This window comes from Anas platyrhynchos, chromosome 9, assembly GCF_047663525.1.
Source record: "Anas platyrhynchos isolate ZD024472 breed Pekin duck chromosome 9, IASCAAS_PekinDuck_T2T, whole genome shotgun sequence".
Lineage (NCBI taxonomy): Eukaryota > Metazoa > Chordata > Aves > Anseriformes > Anatidae > Anas > Anas platyrhynchos.
Genome location: NC_092595.1, coordinates 15,590,596 through 15,609,974, shown reverse-complemented (window position 1 = coordinate 15,609,974; position 19,379 = coordinate 15,590,596). Strand labels below are relative to the sequence as shown.

At 50.1% G+C, this 19,379-nt stretch overlaps 1 protein-coding gene across 1 annotated transcript; it reads right to left on the bottom strand.

Moving 5' to 3' along the window:
• Window positions 1-15,252: 15,252 nt before the first annotated feature.
• SOX14 (SRY-box transcription factor 14) lies at window positions 15,253-17,480 on the bottom strand. The gene has a single exon (XM_005019391.6). It carries the CDS (start codon window positions 16,985-16,987, stop codon window positions 16,265-16,267), a length of 723 nt encoding a protein of 240 aa, XP_005019448.1. The 5' UTR covers window positions 16,988-17,480; the 3' UTR covers window positions 15,253-16,264.
• Between the last annotated feature and the right edge of the window lie 1,899 nt (window positions 17,481-19,379).

Genomic DNA, 19,379 nt, shown 5'->3' with positions numbered 1-19,379 from the left:
ACCTTAGAAAGAAAGAAAAGAAGTGATAAATTTACCAGTCTGGACAACAAACACCAGAACACACATACACATGCATACTTGAGCCATCCTGGCATTGCAAGAGGAACTTAACAATCCGGAATAGACTTGTATCCACTTTTCAGGATTTTCAGCATCTCTATGCAACACTACACTCCTGTCTACAAAATGGGAACAACAATGCTACCTGCACAACTAAATGATTTGAGACGTTCAAAGGGAATAATAATAACTTTGGTGAAAATGAAGCATTTAGTGTCCACAGCTGGTTGTATGTACTAGCAAAGTCCAAAAATCCCCAAAAGATTGAAGGCTTGACAGTATCAAAAGGTTGCTGAGAAATGACCCATTTCTCTATGTACAAGTCTGTTCTCAAGAGATTGCTTTCCTTGTCTGCAGAGACAATATTTCATTGAGTGGGAATGCTTGGAGTGAGTTCTCCTGGGACTCGGATCGAGAAAAAAAAAAATCACATTCAGTGCACTGAAGCATTTTATATCCGAGCTTCAGGGAAAGTCAATAGGAACCATTTACTAGAAACACGAGTACTCAAAGTGCACCTATGTGGTACAAGCCAGCTGTGCCTGTGGTGCTTCATGGAGTTGATGTATACAGATGTTAACTAATCCAAAGGCCTCCGTGCCCAATATCACATGGCAAATAAAAGATGTTGGAGAGGATTCTGATTTTAAACTCCATTACTCCAAGCTGAAAACAACAACAGTGATTTTTATTATCACTATCAGAAAAAAAAAATACATCTATAAGATGATATTGAAATAGTCTGAGTCTGTGCATTACACCAACTGTTCAGAAGCAGAAATCTTCCTCTTGACTACAAAAATCTTTCCTGCACCAATTAGACCCCTGTACTGAAACACTGCAAGGGAAAGCTCTCTCCAAAAAACATTTGAGCCAACTGTCTTTACAGCTGAAAATATTAATCCTTTGCCCATGCCCTTCTCCTTTTCTCTTGATGACACATCCTCTGAGGAGCTTTGTGCCCTGCCTGAGTAGAAATCACCTACGGGGAATAGTTACCTAACGTCATCAAGCAAACCTTGCACAGTCAGACAGAGGGGAGGATTCGCAGCACCAAATCTGAAGCCTCAAATAGCAGTGCAATTATACTCTTTACTGGTGCAGTTCCAGGAGTATCCAGACAAACCACAGGCAAGCACAGAGTAATTTTATCCTGATATGCCTGTCTAAACAGCAGATAGCTCCTCAGTAGTGTTCTCCCTTGCTTGTTAATTTAACGCTTGGTATATATGAAAAATTAGAATTAAAATGTACCCAGCTGCTTCTTCCATTCCTGACTCCATTTAGAAATATCTCACATCTCCCCATAAAATGAGCTAAACTGTTTGAGACACTTGAGAGCCTGGATTTTATTTTTTGATAAGCCTGTGTGATTTAGGATCCCAAAGTCTTTTCAAAGGGCTGGCTTGCACAGCTCTGAAAGCAGCACCCACCATGTTCAAATCCCATTCCCAGGTTCCTGCCACTTTGGGTGGACAATCTGGGAAAGACCACAGGGATGTGGGTCTTGATGAACTGGATAAACTTTGGAAGACCTTTGTCTTTGCTCCTTACCAGTGTTGTAGTCATTCAAAAAATGATGCCATCATGGGAGAAGACATCACAGGGTTGAAGGAGACAAAACTCAGCCAAGCACAATAAGCTATTGGACTAGTACTGCAACTGCAGCCCTAAGACCCCTTCTCTAAGGAAGCACTGTTGACTTTGCACTGATCAAACCGAAATAAAGGTGCTTTTAGTAGTGCCCACAGGTAGCCAGAGAAGCCTCAACTCAGCCCCCCAATAAGCAAGCCAAGCACAGGGCAGCATGTAGTACAAGAGCAATGAGATGGCTTGGTTCACAAGTCTTTACTCACAACAGGGTTGGGATCTGGGTTGTGTGAGAAGCAGAATCCCAGCACATTTCCCACAATCCTGGGAGAGCAAATGACCTTGCTGGGAAAAGCACTCACCATACCTTAGCCCTTGTACGTAGGTGAAGTGAATTCCTTTTCAGCTCCTCATTAGCAACCAAAGACAGAGCCAATCTGTGCAAGGAAATGTGGATTCTCCTTTGGTCCAAAATAATGGAAAAAGTTACAGGCAACAGAGAAGAGGGGAGGCAACCTATGTAGAAAACATGGGGCAGGAACTAGGGCCCAGGAACTGGAAAAACCACCTGTGCGAGAACTGGTCAAGAGGGGCAAAAAGGGGAAGGGTAAGAAGCAGTTTGGTGACACAGGGGATCCACAGACATGAGGACAAACATACAGCAGAGAGGAAAGGAAACCAGATGCTTGCTTAACACATTGAGAGCCTTTCCTCCCCTTTTCTGAGGCTCTCCAAGTAGCAGCCGTGCACACGTGATGGCATGGAGAAGATGCCTGAAGAGGCAAAGGCAGCTCCAAGGCTCTATTGCATGCGTCTTGCAAGAGGCGAAGGCAAGGACTACACTGGACCCTCGTTAATCCAAGTAGCTGGAGACCATGGGGACCACGTGAGTGAGTGAAAGCTTGCACATCTGCAACGCGGCAGTGACGCTCATGAGCCCATATCCTTCAGAGACACTTCTGAGTTTTCTTATTAGAAAATGAATTCTTGGGCTGGAGACAAAACAAAAGAAACACTCAGTTTAAAGCGTTATGCAGCAGCCACAGAAGTAGCCACAGGTCAATGTTAGTTAACTGCGCTGTCAGAGTACTGGATTCTGGCATACTTATGTCCCTCTCCACTGCTTTGTTTTTTCCAGGGCCTACAAAACAAACTGAGATGTTTCAGCTTGGAGAGCGTGTAGCAGAGATGGTGGGTGACGAGTGAAATCCAGGCCTTTGAAAACCAACAGAACTATAGATTTGCCAGCACCTGTCAGGAGGGAAAAGAGATGAGAAAAAAAGTAATAATAAAATAAAGTGGGAATGTGAAGAGAGGAGGGGAGGAGAGATGGTGGGAAAGTTCTGGTTTTAATCTAGATGAGCTGGGTATGCAGAATGGACCTCTGAGCAGAGGTCTTCTGCCTGTCCTGACCCAAATGCAGGGTAGACAGGATGAGGCAGGCAGATGTGGAGGTTTGTCTGCTTTTCCAGGACAGCAGGTGAGTGATAGTTATGCAGGAAGATGTCGCTCATAGCCTCCAGGCAATATCCTGGAGAGGTGTGAGCACTTTACTGTGAAATCCTGGCATTTCATAAAGGAAGGAGCAATGATAAATTTAGGTTGGGAAGACAAAAGATTATGTTGGGACAGATGTGTAAAATTTCTGAGTCAAAATAAGTCTCAAGAGATGAATAAAAGAGGGGGAAGGACCATACCAAGGACTGGCAAGAGGAACACGATAAAAAGGAAGTGACAAAGTTTGGGAAGAATCCCTTTGAGAAACATCAAAACAGTATACAATGCAGAAAGGCAGTGATACCTGCAAACCTTGAAGTTGACCATTCCCTGGTCATCTTAGAGATGAACCCACAGTGGCCACTTCCCCTGGGAAATGGTCTTTAAGACCACATAAACAGTCTTCCGTATGTATAGGTCAGACCTGAATCTGGAGGAGACCTGAGAGTACACCTTGAGAAGTATCAGAATGGGTACAGCTACATAAATGTGTTACATGATATTCTCAATCTGGCCTAACATTTCCTTCTCTGATAATGATTATCAGAGGTAATAAAGAGGTCTGTGGAAGGCGACATTGAGTCTGTGGAGCTGGGCATGGCACCACACTTAGGCCTGAGGCCTGAGGCCTAGGCCCAGGCACTAGGAGCCATGTGGCTGCCAGGCTCTGCTGTCACAGGGTGCTGGTGACTCCCCAGGGTGTCACAGGGGGGTGGATGGGGCTCTAAAGTTCTACAGCAGCCGGCAGCACAGGGAAGAGCAACAGAAGATGCTGCAGTGTTGCACCAAGTGATCCCTGTAATGAGGAGCGATTCGTGATTGCCCAGTGACAAAACAGAAATCTACACTTGTTTCTTATTGTGAGCACAAAATGAGGCCAGGTGGTTAAACCCAGCTCTCCTGTCTGCATAAAGCATAACAACACTCCATCAGGAGTAAAACACCTGAGCAGAAATACCCCCGGTTGCTTGTTTCAAAGTCCAAACTGAAAAAATAGTGGGTGCTCAAAGCCCATGTAACTTGTCTTCAGGAGTAGCTGCTCGAGGTGCACTTGCAGGTGCTCCAAAGCCTTCAGCAGATGCCGATGTACCCCTGAGAAGACAAACACCAGGGCTGGTGCCCCCTCTCCCCCCTACCTCCGTCCCTCTCTGGTCTCTGGTAGGAGGCTCAGCAAGCCAGTTCCCATTTGCACTGGTACGAAGGAGCCTCCCCAGTCACCTGGTGCCACAGCAAGACCAGGCTCACAGACACTGAGTTCCAAAGCAAAGCAAGGAGGTTTGCAAAAAAATGCTCTACATTTGTAGATACATCCATTCCTTCTACGCAATGAGAAGAAACTGACTCCAGTTAATAGAAAAGACCCTCAAAACATCTAACCTTTCAAGACCTTGCAACACTAGTACACCTTCAACTACTTCTCTGGCTCTTTCTTGCTGTTCAAACTCAGCTGATTACCAACACTTTCAATATTTGTACTTTCTTGGGAAAAATGTATTTTCTTTCTGTTTCTTTTTCTTTCTCTATTTTTTTTTTCTTTTCCTTTTTTTTTTTTTCCTTTTTTTTTTCCAGGTTTTGCTGGTATGGTTATGGAAAGTGTGTTACTATTTCTAAGTAATGAAGGTAAGTGAATAGTAACTTCTGTTATGCTATCAAGACAGGGATGATTAATTTATAGTTAACATCCGTTTACTTCATTATCCCTTCATTCAAGCTTGACAAGTGGGAAAACAACAATGAAAAATAGAAATTAATAGGAGTATTAGCACTGAATGCAACCAACTACAGATTTAATGCTCACAAAAGAGCATACAGATGTTAGATCTTCTTTCTTTGTAACGACCTTTTATCCACCTTCCTGTCCTTGGGCATAAATCTATTTAAATTTAAAGAGATCTATTTATATACACACATGTGTGTCTGTGTGCACATCTATACATATGCATAGATATGTGTAGAGCAGAAGGTTTTCTCATCAGTTATCAATTAGGGCTGGGAAAACCACTTTGACTAAACTAAAGCACGTGTACAGCTTGACCTTCTGGATGGTTTCTCTCCAGGCAGCAGCTGCTCCCAACATGCCAGCAAAGGAGGTGACCCATGGGGTCTTGTCCCCACGTGGCCCCGTGCTGGAAGGGACAAACAGCTCCACGCAGGACGACAGGCAGGGAGCAGAGAGAAGCACTCAGATGCCTATGAGCATCTAGCCATTGCCCCATCCCCAGGGGGAGAGATCATAGGGGCACCTCCACTCCTATGCTTTCATTCCTTGCTAGTGCTCCCACTCCATTGGGGTGCTCTTGCTGTTTTGCTCTTCCTTTGTAGTGCTTTTAATCAGTGGCTGCTTGGCACGGAGGTGCTCTTCACAGACATCTCATGCTAAATAGAGTGGCTGCATTTAGGTGGAAGGCGGGTGCCTCCCCAGTTTTAGACAGATGTAGGCATCTCCTCCAGCTCTACTGCTATACAAAAATGCATGCGTGGGCTGTAGTGCTGAAAGGTGCTTACAAAATTATGTTAAAGCATGTTCAAGCCAAACCTCCATAGTACCTCAAATTGGACTGTGTCACTGCAATGAAGTGAAAATCCGTAATGGGGAGTAGTCCAGATGTTTGCATATCCTGAAGACACATCTGAGGACCCATAAGGAAATAGGGCATTTTGGTCATTGCTACGTAGCTCAGTGAAATCCTCTTGAAAGAAGAAACACTATCAAAAGAGCTACACATCTACCTTCAAGGTGACCTGCAAATGAAGAAAAAATGTCTTGTGCCCTTATTTTTGGCTTAGCTACGAAGGCCCAAAAAGTTGGCAGGGATTTGAAGCAACTCAGGGATTTTATTTTCTTTTTTTTTTCTTAAAAGAAAAGAAAAAAAGAAAAAAAAAAAGAGAGAGAGAGAGAGAGAGGAGAGAGATCTGCTAGAAATTCAGTTCTTGTCTTCCCTGGAACTCTATAGCTACAGAGAGAACAAGCAAAATCATATCACGGAGGACTGACACTGGTATGTCAGTGTCATACTTAACTTACCAATCTAGGGAAAATGTGGGTGAAAGAAAGTCTCTGATAAAGATCTAATTCCCTTTCTCTTTTCACTGCCTGATGAGGGAGTTCCCATGTAAGTAGGGCTGGATGGAGAAGAAGAAGCAAGAGGGAACCTTTGTCTGTGCCAGGAATCAAAATGACTCATGCTGATGGCTCACAGGAAGGAAGGAGGTGAACATTAAAAATGCCCGCATGGGAATTTGAAGAAATTATAAGCAATTAAATATCCACTCTAAATCAGAGGTCTCCGACCTTACTAAAAAATAATAAATAAATAAATAAAGACTGGAAAAATAGAACTCAGGCAGGTAGGCAGTGTATCCATTACAGTCCGTCTTCATACATGAGGGGTTTGACTTATAAAGCTTTGCTGGGGAACAGTGCTGGGGCAGGGAATGGTGATCCATGAGCCCACCACCACAGAGGACATCACCAATGGGACAAGAAGGCCCAGCTCAGCCTACCATGGCCAGGAGGTCACCACCACCACCAATGATGGACACAGCCCCTTGCCACTGGGTGTCCCCAGAGAAACCAGACTTCCTTGAGCTTCTCTGGCCTCCCTTTCTGCCTCCCTGCCCCTGAACCCTCTGGCACCTATTTCTGATTTGTGTATTTGTTTCAAAACTAAAGGAGCTGAAAGCATGTGAACCGGCAGAGACTTGATCCTGCTCTCCCAGGAGGCCTGAAAAGTTTCACTATTAACCTTCACAGGGACGCTCTAGGCTGTGGTGTCAAAGCATGTCCAACCTCTCCAGGCAAAGTACACTGGTCCCAGCCTCCAAGAAAGAGGACAACCACTAGAGCAGCTCCAAAACCCTCAGTTGCATTTTGCAATTGCAATTGACATTTTTGCATTTTTGCAATTGCAATTGACATTGCCTTCAAACCCCTACACACACACTGCCACAATACAGCACCCGTCACTGGGAATGAAGATACCTGGTTTTCCAGAGGCCAAAAAATTCCGTGTGGGGTAAGAGAGATGGGACACTAAAGCTGACACTGACTGATAAATTTGGATGGGGATAGTTCAAAGGGTTGTCCACAGTCACAGGTTAAAGAAACAAACTAATACAAGTGATTTAATTGAGTTTCAGTTTTATTTTGCATTTTTTTAATTATTGTTGTCTGGAAGATGTGTCCATCATCTCTTACTCCAAAAGCCCTTGCTAATTTCCATTTCCCAGTTTGGTGACACTTTTCACAAATGCCAACTTTTCCTGCTGGAAGTGGTTTGTATGAGCAGGAAGGCTGCCACGCTGACATGCTGGATAAGCAGTGACAGCACGAGGCAGGACCTTGGTGCTTCAGGGTCTCCCAGAGAAATAGCTCACGGGATGGGAGGCTGAGGAAGAAAGGTTCAGGGTAACATCGAACAGAGCCCACTGTTTCCAATTTAACCCCTAGCTCTGCGATTTTCCGTGTGGTTCTGCATCATTTACATTGACATAATTAGTTAAAGCAAAGAAAAGTCATTTACTTACCAACCCTGGCAGGTGATGCCACACGGACCTTCCCTGAGCACGATGGAGGAGACTTGGGTGACCACCGCTAAGCAAAGAGCTTGGAGCAGCTGAACACCATTTCGATGGCCAGGAATTGTTGTACCATCCAGGATAAGTGAAAAACAAATGAAACAGCACCCTGAAAATTACTTGAATGTGTCATTAGACAAAAGTTCAGGACACCAGCACTTTCTCCAGAAGAGTGAGGTTGGAAAGGTTATTACAAGCAGGGAGGACGTTTGATTTCCAGCTGAAACGAGGTTGTGCGTCCTGACGGGTCGATGGAGCCAGGCTGGGCCTCCTCTGGGGACCTTCTCCAGTGAGTACCACTGCAGCAACAAGATCCTCCAAAAAGTGCAAGTCCCAAATCAAAAGTCAAGAGAATGCTAAAGGAGAGACATTACAAGATCTAAACCTGTGCTACCCAGAGGTATTAAGATGTTGGAACTAAACCTGCCTTATTCCCACTAGTGGTTGCATTTTAAGGAAACCTTTTAAAAGGATTATCTTCAGGAACTCTCTTTCAACAGCCTTTCCTTTAAGAGTCCTTCATGGTGATACTCTTATTAATTATGCTATGTGATATGATTATGTATTTATTCAGGTACGGGTTCGAAACGCGAAGCTGGACTAACATTTGCAGGCGTCACTTACAATATGGAGCCTGGTAACTCCAGCCTTTGATCTGGTTCGCGTTTTTATAGGGGATGTGTGCAGGGCAGGCTTCCACGAGGTAGCTCATATCTACACTGTCGCCAGGTTGTTTGATCTCGGGGTGATTGGCTGGTTGCTTTATTTGTACACGGGTTTTTTAGAAGAGTGGCGAGGACCCCCCGAGTGCCGGCTGAGGCTCTTTTAACAAGCAGCCACAGGAAAAATTATATGCGGATCTATATCAATATCTGGCTGAAGATAAAGATATGTATTTTTATCTGTCTACATAGGTATTTCCATATCTAGCTGTCTCTCTATTTACCTATTTTTCTCAGTAAACAGCCAACTTCTTACACAGCTTTTGCTGCTACATTTAGACCACAAAGGCAAGTTATTCTACATCCTTCCACTTCCAGCCTCTGTGAAGACCTCCGGGAAACAGATGATGGTTTAACAGCCTCTGACTTTGGGCGCACAGCCTCATCCTCTCCATAACTATTCTCTCACATCCAGATCACAGGGAGAAAGAAGCTGCCTCCAGCTGCTTCCCACCAAACACACAGCAGGCAGCAGCCCCTGGGAAGAGCTCGCCTTGGGTGGATTTGTTTTAATGCTCGAACATATTTCTGACAGAGAGAGGGGTTTGCTCTTTCGTCCCTATTCCTGTAAAGGGAATTGCATCTCAGGTCCAGGTGCAGTCCTAAATGCGAAAAAATACAGACATGGCCCTTAGATTTGGAAGGTCTGAGGCCACCTGGCTGATTCTTGCTTTTCTGTAGCCCGCTCTCTCTCTATGTGCGCAGAGGAGTGTGCATCAGCGTGCGGACATAAGCGTGAGCACCTACCCTGTACAGTCGGCTTTGCCTCAACACTCATAAAGGACATGTGTTAGGAATTTAAGAACTATTTTAAATTTAAATACAAACATTCTGCTCTGGGTCACAGAGATGCTGTCTTTGTACGTGCACAGTGTGCGCATCATATATATTGTGCATATATACAGCATACGTAGGTTGTATGTATGTTTCAATCTATGTCCATGCACTTAACGATATATGAATGCTGTAAATATCTGTACAATATGTGTATATTTTATTTTATAGGCACGCATATAGAGAGAGACTGAACTATTTGTATAACATAAGCGTAAAGACACAGTACATACATGTTGAGCATATGAGCTCCGCTATATATACACAATATATACACACGTAGACGCATATATAACATCTATAGTTCATATATTATTTATAGATATACACAGATTATTTTTTTTCCAAACTGAAACATAGTTTTTCATATTGCTAATTTACTCAAAGTCTGCAACATAAAATGGGAGCTGGGGGTCGGGGGAAAGGGGAACTTCTCTTTGCCTACTTCGGCTGAATTTCTTATTATTTCTTTTTTTAAGGAAACTTCATTGTATATTCTAGAAAAGTATATTGGTGGGGTAGGTTTACCAGAGGCAGAGAGAATGTGCAGGGAGTGAGAAAGTGAATTGATGGATGGATGGTTAAATGAATATAAATGAACTGATACCTTTACAGGAAAATAACATTTCTTTTCTTTTTTTTTATTCTATAGATCAGTGGGTTTTGTATCTGTAATTCTTTCATATCAGCAAAGAGGAAATAAACTCCCATGTAAATCATTTTCCCCCCATCTGGAAGCATATTAAAAGCATGCCATTTTTTTTTTCTTTTAAGCAGAGCCTTTTTTCCCCCTATTTGCTTATCGGTTCATCCACCATTACATTTTAAATGAAATTGCAAGACCCCCCTCTCCTCCCCCCAAATTCCGGGCTGATGTCGGAAAGAGGGAATCAGCCTCTCCCATGCTTTAGAATAACTGACCTAGATTCAATTACAGATAGACCCGGCGGAGAGGACGGCACCTCGCCGCCTTCTCAGGGGTCTCTTAAAAAAAATAAAAATAAAAAAGGCAAAAAAAAAATAATTAAAAAAAATAAACAAAAAAAGGGGGGGGGGGGGGAAGAGCAACTAAAGCGACGGCTCCCACATGGGGCACGGAACCGCTGCAGGTAGCCGGTGACCCGGCTCCGACGCAGCGCCCGCCCCGACGGGGCGCACCGGGGACTCGCGTGGGGTTTGCTTTTTTTTTTTTTTTGGGGGGGGTGGGTCGTGGTTCTGGAGTGCTGTCCCCGGGAGGGAGCGGGGACAAGCGGGGGACATCCTCTGGCTGGGCTGGGGCACGATTCGTCCCCCACCGGCCCCGGGGGGCTGCGGCGTGGCGGAGCGGGCGGGGGGCGCGGGGCCGGCCATGCGGCTTGTTTCATTTCCAAGTGGGACCGGGGCCGCTCCAGGACGCGCCGCTCGCAAATATAATCTTCATATTCAGTTCAATGGAGTCTCCTTATAATTTACAGCACCGAGATAAGGCTGGAGGATGCAATGAAAAAAAAAATCTGAAGCCATCCTCTCCCCCCCTGTACTGCGCTGCACCTTGGGCAGCGGAGCAGAATCCAGAATCTCAACTTCTCCCGACATATGTTTCCAGCAGATAAGTAAACAATCTGGACGTGAAATGAAAATTTTAATTAATGCAGTAATGCTATTACACCTCAAGTGTGCAAATCCCATTGCCTTGCACTGTGACAATGGGTGGGGAGGAGGAAAGAAAGCAGACAGACAACAAACCACAAGCAAATTCTAATCTGGGTTTTGCTTTTCACTCGGCTCCAATTGTTTTCATAGTTTGTTTCCTTTGAATTAATCTCATCCTTATATTTCAATAATTACCAGCTACTCATCTCTTCCCCTCTTTCTCTCACACACTCAAAGAGCCGCTTCCCTCTCCCTCGCTCTCCTTTTTAAATTGGGATCAACCGGTATTTAATTTCTGGGCTTTTACGCGTACACATGTTTGCTTGTTGCCGTGCGGACCTGTACAGACCCCGCGCGTTATTTCTTGTGTAGCTTTACAAAAGCAGCGCGCTCGGTAATAATGAAACATTTCGCTATTTGCCCTAATAAAAAACGGGAAGAAAAAAAAAGGGGGGGGGGTAGGCTGGATTGTCCCTTTGGTGTTCGTCTAAAACACCCCAACTGGAACAGAGGCGTGTGAAGGGAGAAAAGAGGAGACGGGGAGGCAAAATTAAGGACTGAAGGAAAACGGGTAAATTACACATCAAAAGCCCGGCGGTGGCAGAGGATGCCCGGCTCCCGCGGCGGCCGCAGCGCACAAAACGAATCCCGCTTCTCCCCCCCGCGACCGCGGCCACCCCGTGGCTCCTGCCCCACGCCTCCCGTGGGGGCACCGCGCCGGGGGAGAGCCCTGCTAAGCCCACGGGCTGCAGCTCGTTTTTTCCAATTTCGCAGCACTTTGGGTTGTGTTTTCCTTTTAACGGAGAAGGGCGAGCTGGCGGAGCGCCCTGCCCACGCAGCGTGGGACGTGTCCTCGCCTGCTCGCCCCCACGGCGGCCCTTTGGAGCCGCATCCTCCGTGCCCCGCGTGGGGCCCGGGCCGGGCCGGCCGGTCGGGGCTGCGAGCAGCGGAGGAGGAGGAGGAGGAGGAGGAGGACGCCTTTCTGATCACCGCTCACTTTAAAACACTACAATCAAGGAACGTAGCCAGGAGGTCGGGCCTGGAATAAAACCGTAAAATCAGAATCGCAATCTTTTTGATGTTTCAAAGTCTCTTTGAATGCCTTTGATACACTCAATAGCAAATTTACTGGGCTATTATCACTAATAAGCAGAAATAAGTAATATCTCTCAGAGACTTCTACGAGCTTAATGTGTCCTTTAAAATAAAGTTTTTAACATCACGTAATTCCCCCTCTGTCTTTGTCTCTCCTGCAGCAGCTCCGTGGCGATTGCACGGTTACACCTGGGCGCCAGCTCGGGCTCTCCCGTTTCCTCCTGCCCCCGCCGTCTTTCCTCTTCCTCTCTTATTTGTTATTTTGGTTAAAGGAAGGCCGGGCTGGATGCTTTTAACTGCCTAGGTGGTCCTGCGGGCAGCATCCAGCCGTAACGGAACCACTTCCCCAGGGAAGGTGAGGGGAAGAGGAAACGGAGAGGAGAGGAGAGGAGAGGAGAGGAGAGGAGAGGAGAGGAGAGGAGAGGAGAGGAGAGGAGAGGAGAGGAGAGGAGAGGAGAGGAGAGGAGAGGAGAGGAGAGGAGAGGAGAGGAGAGGAGAGGAGAGGAGAGGAGAGGAGAGGAGAGGAGAGGAGAGGAGAGGAGAGGAGAGGAGAGGAGAGGAGAGGAGAGGAGAGGAGAGGAGAAAGGAGACGAGGAAGAGAGAGAAGAGGGGAAGAGAAGAGAAGAGAGAAGAGAAGAGAAGAGAGAAGAGAAGAGAAGAGAAGAGAAGAGAAGAGAAGAGAAGAGAAGAGAAGAGAAGAGAAGAGAAGAGAAGAGAAGAGAAGAGAAGAGAAGAGAAGAGAAGAGAAGAGAAGAGAAGAGAAGAGAAGAGAAGAGAAGAGAAGAGAAGAGAAGAGAAGAGAAGAGAAGAGAAGAGAAGAGAAGAGAAGAGAAGAGAAGAGAAGAGAAGAGAAGAGAAGAGAAGAGAAGAGAAGAGAAGAGAAGAGAAGAGAAGAGAAGAGAAGAGAAGAGAAGAAAAAGGAGGAGCAAGGGAGCGGAGAGGGGGATCCATGCCGGGATGCGGGCCCGGCGGCAGGCAGCGGCGGGGCAGGGCCGCTCCGTCGCGGGGCTGCGCGGGGGGGTCCGAGGGGGGGGCGGGCGAGGCCCCGCGGCGCAGCCCGGCCCGGGACAGCGCCCGGCCGCGCACCCAAGGCGTGGTGCGCACAACCCCGCGGCCTTTGTGTAATGATTTTATTGAAAGAAGGAGACAGTTGTGGGGAAACAGGTTTGACAGGGAGCTGCATTTCCCCCTCGAGGGAATAGCTTTTTTTTTCTCTCCCTTGGTTGTTTTTTTTTTGGGTGGTTTTTTTTTTTTTTTTGGTTTCCCTTTGACATCAAAGTCAGTAATCGGTTCACTGCAGTGTCAAGATCATTATTTAATTTATTTATCTCCACGAGTTAAATAGCTACACACCTGCAGGCGGGCGAGCGCGTTGGAGGAATAACGCGGCTTGGGGAATGGAAGCGGAGCACACGGGGAGCGGCGGCCGGGGAGGGGAGGGGAGTCCGGCGGGGCCACCGGGCGGTGGGCGAGGACAGGAGAGGGACAAGCAGGAAGAGAGAAGGAGAGAGACGGGCAGGGAGAAAGAAAGGAAGAAAGAGGGAGAACAGAAAGAGTAAGAAAAGAGGAGAGTGAAAATGGGAGAAAGAAAGACAGAGAGAGAGAAAAGAAAGAAAGAAAGAAAGAAAGAAAGACAGAGAGAGAGAAAAGAAAGAAAGAAAGAAAGAAAGAAAGAAAGAAAGAAAGAAAGAAAGAAAGAAAGAAAGAAAGAAAGAAAGAAAGAAAGAAAGAAAGAAAGAAAGAAAGAAAGAAAGAAAGAAAGAAAGAAAGAAAGAAAGAAAGAAAGAAAGAAAGAAAGAAAGAAAGAAAGAAAGAAAGAAAGAAAGAAAGAGAAATTGAAAGAAGGGAGAAAAGAAGTGTATATTAAAGAAGGGAGTGTATAGTAAAGAAGGGAGAAAGTCGGAAGGAAGGTCCCGCTGAAGTTCCCAGCCCTGCCACTTCGTGTTCACCCCCCACCCCCTCCACCCCCCCGTCCCCCCGCCCCGGCTCTGCCCCCAGCACCCCGGCCCCGGGTCCGTTTCTCGCCGGGGCCACCCCGGGGAGCGCGGCCCCGACGGGCGCCCCTCGGCTCTGCTCGCCCCGGCCCGGCCCGGCCCTGCCGGGGCACGGAGGGTCCCGGGCGGCCGAGCCGAGGTCGGCAGCGACCCCCGGCCGCCGTGGGAGCGGGGGCTGACGCAGGGCCCCCCCCGGCTGCTGCTGCGGGGCCCGGCGGGCGCGGGCAGGCGCTTCCCCCCGGCTCTACCTCCGCCCATTGTCAAACTAATCTGGGTAGATGTTAAAGGACACTGAGCTATCGGTGTTATCACCGAGACTGACAGCAACTGTCAGCTGGGGTTAAATCAGCGCCCGGCGCTCCCGGCGCCGCTCCGCGCCTCCCTGCCCCACGCCGGGCGCATTGAGCCCCGCGTGTCCCAGCGGATCGGCCCGCTGCTCCCAGGCCCTCCCTCAGCCAGCTCCTTTAATTGTCCTCATTTGTAAGAGCCGTTTTGTCATGCTAAACAAGGCTGGAGCAGCCATTCTAACCTCTCCTTTCAGCTCTTTTCTCCTCTCGCCTTTTGTTTACCTTCGCCTGATCTCTCATTTATTTATCTATCTATTCTTCCTCTGCTTACCCTCCCATTCAAGCCCCATGTATGTTAATTGTGTTATGCCGTTTAATTCTAACAGCGGTCTCCAAAGAGCACTTAATGAGCAAAGCACATCCAAACACGCAGCAGCCCGGCTATTCAGCTCCTCCAGACGGACCTTGCGCCTTGCTCCTTCCCCCTGCCCACCTCTCCCCTCCCTTCACAAAGAGGCCCCGACGGACAGCGCCCCAAACACCGCTAATTGTTCCCGACGAGATGTTAATTCTCCGCAACCCCCCCCCCCCTCCTCCGCTACTTCCGACAAGAATTAAAAACCGAAAGAAAGAAACAACAACCTCCGCTAAAACTTCGACGCCGCCGAGGCAACTTTGCCAAGCCCGACGGGGCGGGGGGCCGGGACGGAGCGGGGGTGGGCTCCCCCCGGCCCTTCCCGCGGGCTCCCTCCTCCACCGGCAGCCCCGCTCGCCCCGCAGCCGTCGCTTTTCCCCGACGGGCTCCGCTCGGAGCCCGAGCCGGCTGCGGGGCGACGCCGGCCCAGGGCCGGAGCCGGTGCGCCCCGTCGGGGAGAGCGGCGAGTGCCGGGGCTTTGGCCGGCGGCCCCGGTGAGGGGCGCGGGGCTCTTCCGACGGGGCGCCGCACTCACACCACGCAGTGGCCTCGTTTAACGACAGATTGTCTTTATTCAAAACGGCTTTGTTCAACAAATGAAAAGGTTTAACGAGGTAAAATCCTGCCGGATACACGTTTTCTTTTATCTTCCCAAGACATCGCGAAAACATATTTAAATGACCGTCGCTTTTTATTCGGTTTTTCGTTATTATTATTAGTAGTAGTAGTATTAATTTTTTTACAATTCTACTGCCTGACTTCATACCTGACGCTCTGTCTAAAGTAAACTTAGATCTAGTCTCACTGGATCACACAAATTTAAGGACTATCTGTTTTAAATTAAGCAAACACTATCATATGTTTTAAATATAAATGTTTCTCCCCCTCTTTTTTTTTTTTTTTTTTGTTCTTTTAACTTTGAAGAGCCTTTTTCTGACATGAAAAGCAATTTTTACCTAGTAGTGCGTGGTGGCAAAATATATATATATTTATATATATAACACAGCTGATCTCATCTTTCAATGTGCAAAAGGAAAACAAAACAAAAAAAAATCATAGTAACACCGGGACTTCCCAAAGTCAAGTCCAAGTGACATGAGACCCTGGAGAACTCATAGACATTAAAAGAATAAATAAAAATCGAAACCGCCTCTCTCTCTCTTATATTTCCCCGCTTTGTCCCAAAGGGGCAGTTCAAGGTCCGCTTTTCTTTCGCTTTTTTTTTTTTTTTCCTTTTTTTTTTTTCCGGGATTTTTTTAAAGACATTTACAACTCTTACAAGCGCCGGGCTGCCATCCGCCCCCGCGGCTGTAGATCCCCCCCCGAGCCTGGGGACAGCTCTAGGGGCGAGGGCCGGGTTTGGGCGAGAGCATCTCCGGGAGCATCCCCGAGGCAGCGTCCGCGGCTGTCCCGGCGCGGCGGCGGGCGGCAGAGTCCTGTGTTCGGGTGGCCTTTTGCTTCTGCGGGTTTTATGTACATGCACATGAATGAATCCCAGTTCCGGCTGCAACCCAAGCCTCGCTCGGGGCGGGGGGACGCCTGTGGGGGTGTGGGTGGGTGTTACATAGCAGTCGCATGTGCTGAAGAATAGGGGTCTATCCCAGTCTTGGTCATGCCCGGGAATAATATGTAGGCAACTGGAGGCTGCAAACTGGAAGCCGACCAAGCTGTACAGTTACATGGCACGACATAGCCAGGGTTAGTTGGCGAGGGGTGAGTGTGGGTGTGTTGGCTGGGGCAGCTCAAGCTGCCGAACGCCCCGTTCTGGTATCCCAAGGTGGAGGCGTAGGGTAGGGTGCTGGTGGCTAAGGTGTGAGGAACCTCAGTCATCTTCTGAATGGCGCTGGAGCTGAACTGGCTGGGGTCAAGTAAGGAGTAAGGTGCTGAGGTGGGAGGCAGGAAAGCCCTGGCCTTCTCCGGGGAGCTCAGCAGAGAGTCAGTGGCCCCCACGGGAAGCCCGGCGGCCTTTAAGGGATCGGTTTCCCCGAGGTAAGGCAAAGGGAAGACATACCTGTCCTTTTTCAGCAGGTTCTTGGGCTTGCGCCGGGGTCTGTACTTGTAGTCGGGATGCTCCTTCATGTGCTGCGCCCGCAGCCGCTTGGCCTCGTCGATGTAGGGGCGCTTCTCCGCCTCGGAGAGCAGCTTCCACTCCGCGCCCAGCCGCTTGCTAATCTCCGAGTTGTGCATTTTGGGGTTCTCCTGGGCCATCTTGCGCCGCTGGCCGCGGGACCACACCATGAAGGCGTTCATGGGGCGCTTGATGTGGTCGCTGGGCTTGGACATGCTTCGGCCGGGCGGGCGGCTCGGCTCGGCGGGGCACGGTGCGGGGCGCGCTGGGGGGCACCGGGCGGCGGCACCGGGCGGCGGCGGGAGGAAGAGGCGGAGGAGGAGGAGGAGGAGGAGGAGGAGGAGGAGGAGGCGGCCGGGGCAGCCGGAGGAGCGGGAGGCGCGGGCTCAGCTGATCATCACAGGTCCTCCGCCAACGCCGTCCCCGGCGGGAGCCGTGCCGGGGCGGGGCGCGGAGGGGCGCGGAGGGGCGCGGAGGCCCGCGGAGGCCGGCGGGCGGCGGGGCGGGCGGCGAGCCGGCGGTGGGGACGCGGAGCGGCGCGGGGCAGTTCAAAGGCGAGGGGCTGCGGCGCGCAGGCTGACATAGTGGCAGGGCGTTCACAGCGCGGCCGGCCGCCCAATCAGCGCGGAGGGGGACCAGCTTAAAAAGAGAGGCCGAGAGGAAGGGCGAGAGGAAGAGGAGGGGAGGGGACAGGGGAGGGAGGAGGAGGAAGAAAGGAGGGGAAAGGAGGACCCCCCCCCCCCCCCTCCACCGGCGAGCGCACGGATTAAAGGGAAGGCTTTTGTGAGTTGCCGCACTAACAGCTGCGGGGGAGGCGAGCGGAGTGATGGGGGGGGGGACTCCGAGCCGCTCGGGACCCCCCCGGTGTGCCGGTAGCGGAGCGCACCGGGCCCGGCGCCCTCCGGGCTCTCCGCGGCCGCCGTCGGGGCTGCGAGCGCCGCGCTCCGCCGGCTGCGGGGCCGCTGCCCCGCTCCCAATTCCCCCGCTCCGCAGCCCCGCTTAACCCCGGGAGCCGGCCCGCGTCCCGGCTCGCTTTGAATAATTGCCTGCCTCCCGCCAAAGGCCCGCGGGGGAAATATTTATTAAATGGAAACAATTGTCCCTGGTCCCGGCGGGGGCCGCGCTTGTTCGAGGCTTATTGGTTTTTAGCACCTGCTGGGGTAACAAACGCGCTCCGAAAAGCCCCCACCGGGACGCTTCTCACCCCGGCTCGGGGCTTTTTGCGCCGTGCAGCAGCTCCCGGGGAGAGAAACGAGATGTCGGTCTGGGGGCGCTCCCCGGGCCGGCCGGGGGGGGCGGCAGCCCCGCTCCCTTGGGGATCCCCCCGCGGCCCCGACGGCGACTTCGGCCCCCGGCCGGCGGGGAGCTGCCGCCGGGGACGGCTTCGTGGGGGGTGCTGCCGTCAGCCGTTACCTCCCCCCCAACAATAATAATAATAATAATAGGATAAACTACCCTCGGTATTATTTCCTGCTTTCCCCCCCCTTTCCTTATTTTTTTTTCGCTCTCAATAAATGACTTTAATTTCCCTGTCTGCGTGCGGAGGCGCGGAGGAGGAGGAGGAGGAGGAGGAGGAAGAAGGGGGACACCATTTAGATTCCGCTCACCTGGACGGGGCCGGCACTGCCGGGGGCTTTGCCTCTGCTGCCTCCAGCGCCGTCCCAGCGGCTTTTTTCGTTGCGTCCACAACCGCGCCGCGCGTTTCTCAGCCCCGCTCCCCCCCTGCCCAAAGCTGCGGGCCGGGCGCCCCCCCACCCACCCCCGGGACGGCGGCGGGAACCCCCCCAAAACCCTTCCCAAGGGGTTCTCCCCCCACTCCCCAGCAACATCTCAGTGAATGCGGGACCCTTCACAAAAAAGGGAGCTGCGGCCGGCCCCTTCCACCTCTGCTGCCCCCCACCCCTTTACGGGTGCCTGCAGCGTTAACCCCCTCGGGGACATCCGCACCACGCGTGACCCCGTCGGCGGAGGATGCCCGAGCGCTGCCCTCTGCCTGCGGGCTTGGCCGGGCGACACGCGTGGAAAACTTATTTTTTAGGACCCCCACCCGTGGGAACAGCGATGCCAGCGGCTTCGGCTGCCCGTGCGCTGCCCCGCGGCCAGGAGCTTAAAAGCCGCCTGTAGGCACGTAAACCCGCGCTGGTGCCGCTTCCCCGACACCCCTCACCCCCGTGTATATCTAGGTTTAAAATACAAAACCGCCTTTGTTTTCCTTGCTTATTCTCCGATTCTTCGAGGGGGGTGGAAATATACATATCATTTGTCATCCCGCGCGGAGATTAAGCGAGGGAAACCTGGCGTCGGTTTCAAAAATCCGGATAGCAAGACAAATCGTTTGGAAGGGAGTGATGGCTCGCAGGCTCTGCCTGCTCCCGAAAAGTCTTTCCAACCAGTTAATGTTGCTTCGCAATACTAATGATGAAAAAAAAAAAAAAATAGGCAGCCCCGCTTTCATTGGCTGGCACCTTTGCCTTGCCGCATCACACACACGCTCCGATCAGAGATCGGGGCATTTCGGGCTGCGTTTTGTTCATTTGCATCCTATAGAAGTTAAAAATAATAATAATAATAAATTAAAAAAAGGAAAGAGAGACAGGAAAAGAAACA

Bases quoted from the DNA above. Each gene is read 5' to 3' on its own strand.
- SOX14 (XM_005019391.6), bottom strand. From the start codon at position 16,987: ATGTCCAAGCCCAGCGACCACATCAAGCGCCCCATGAACGCCTTCATG.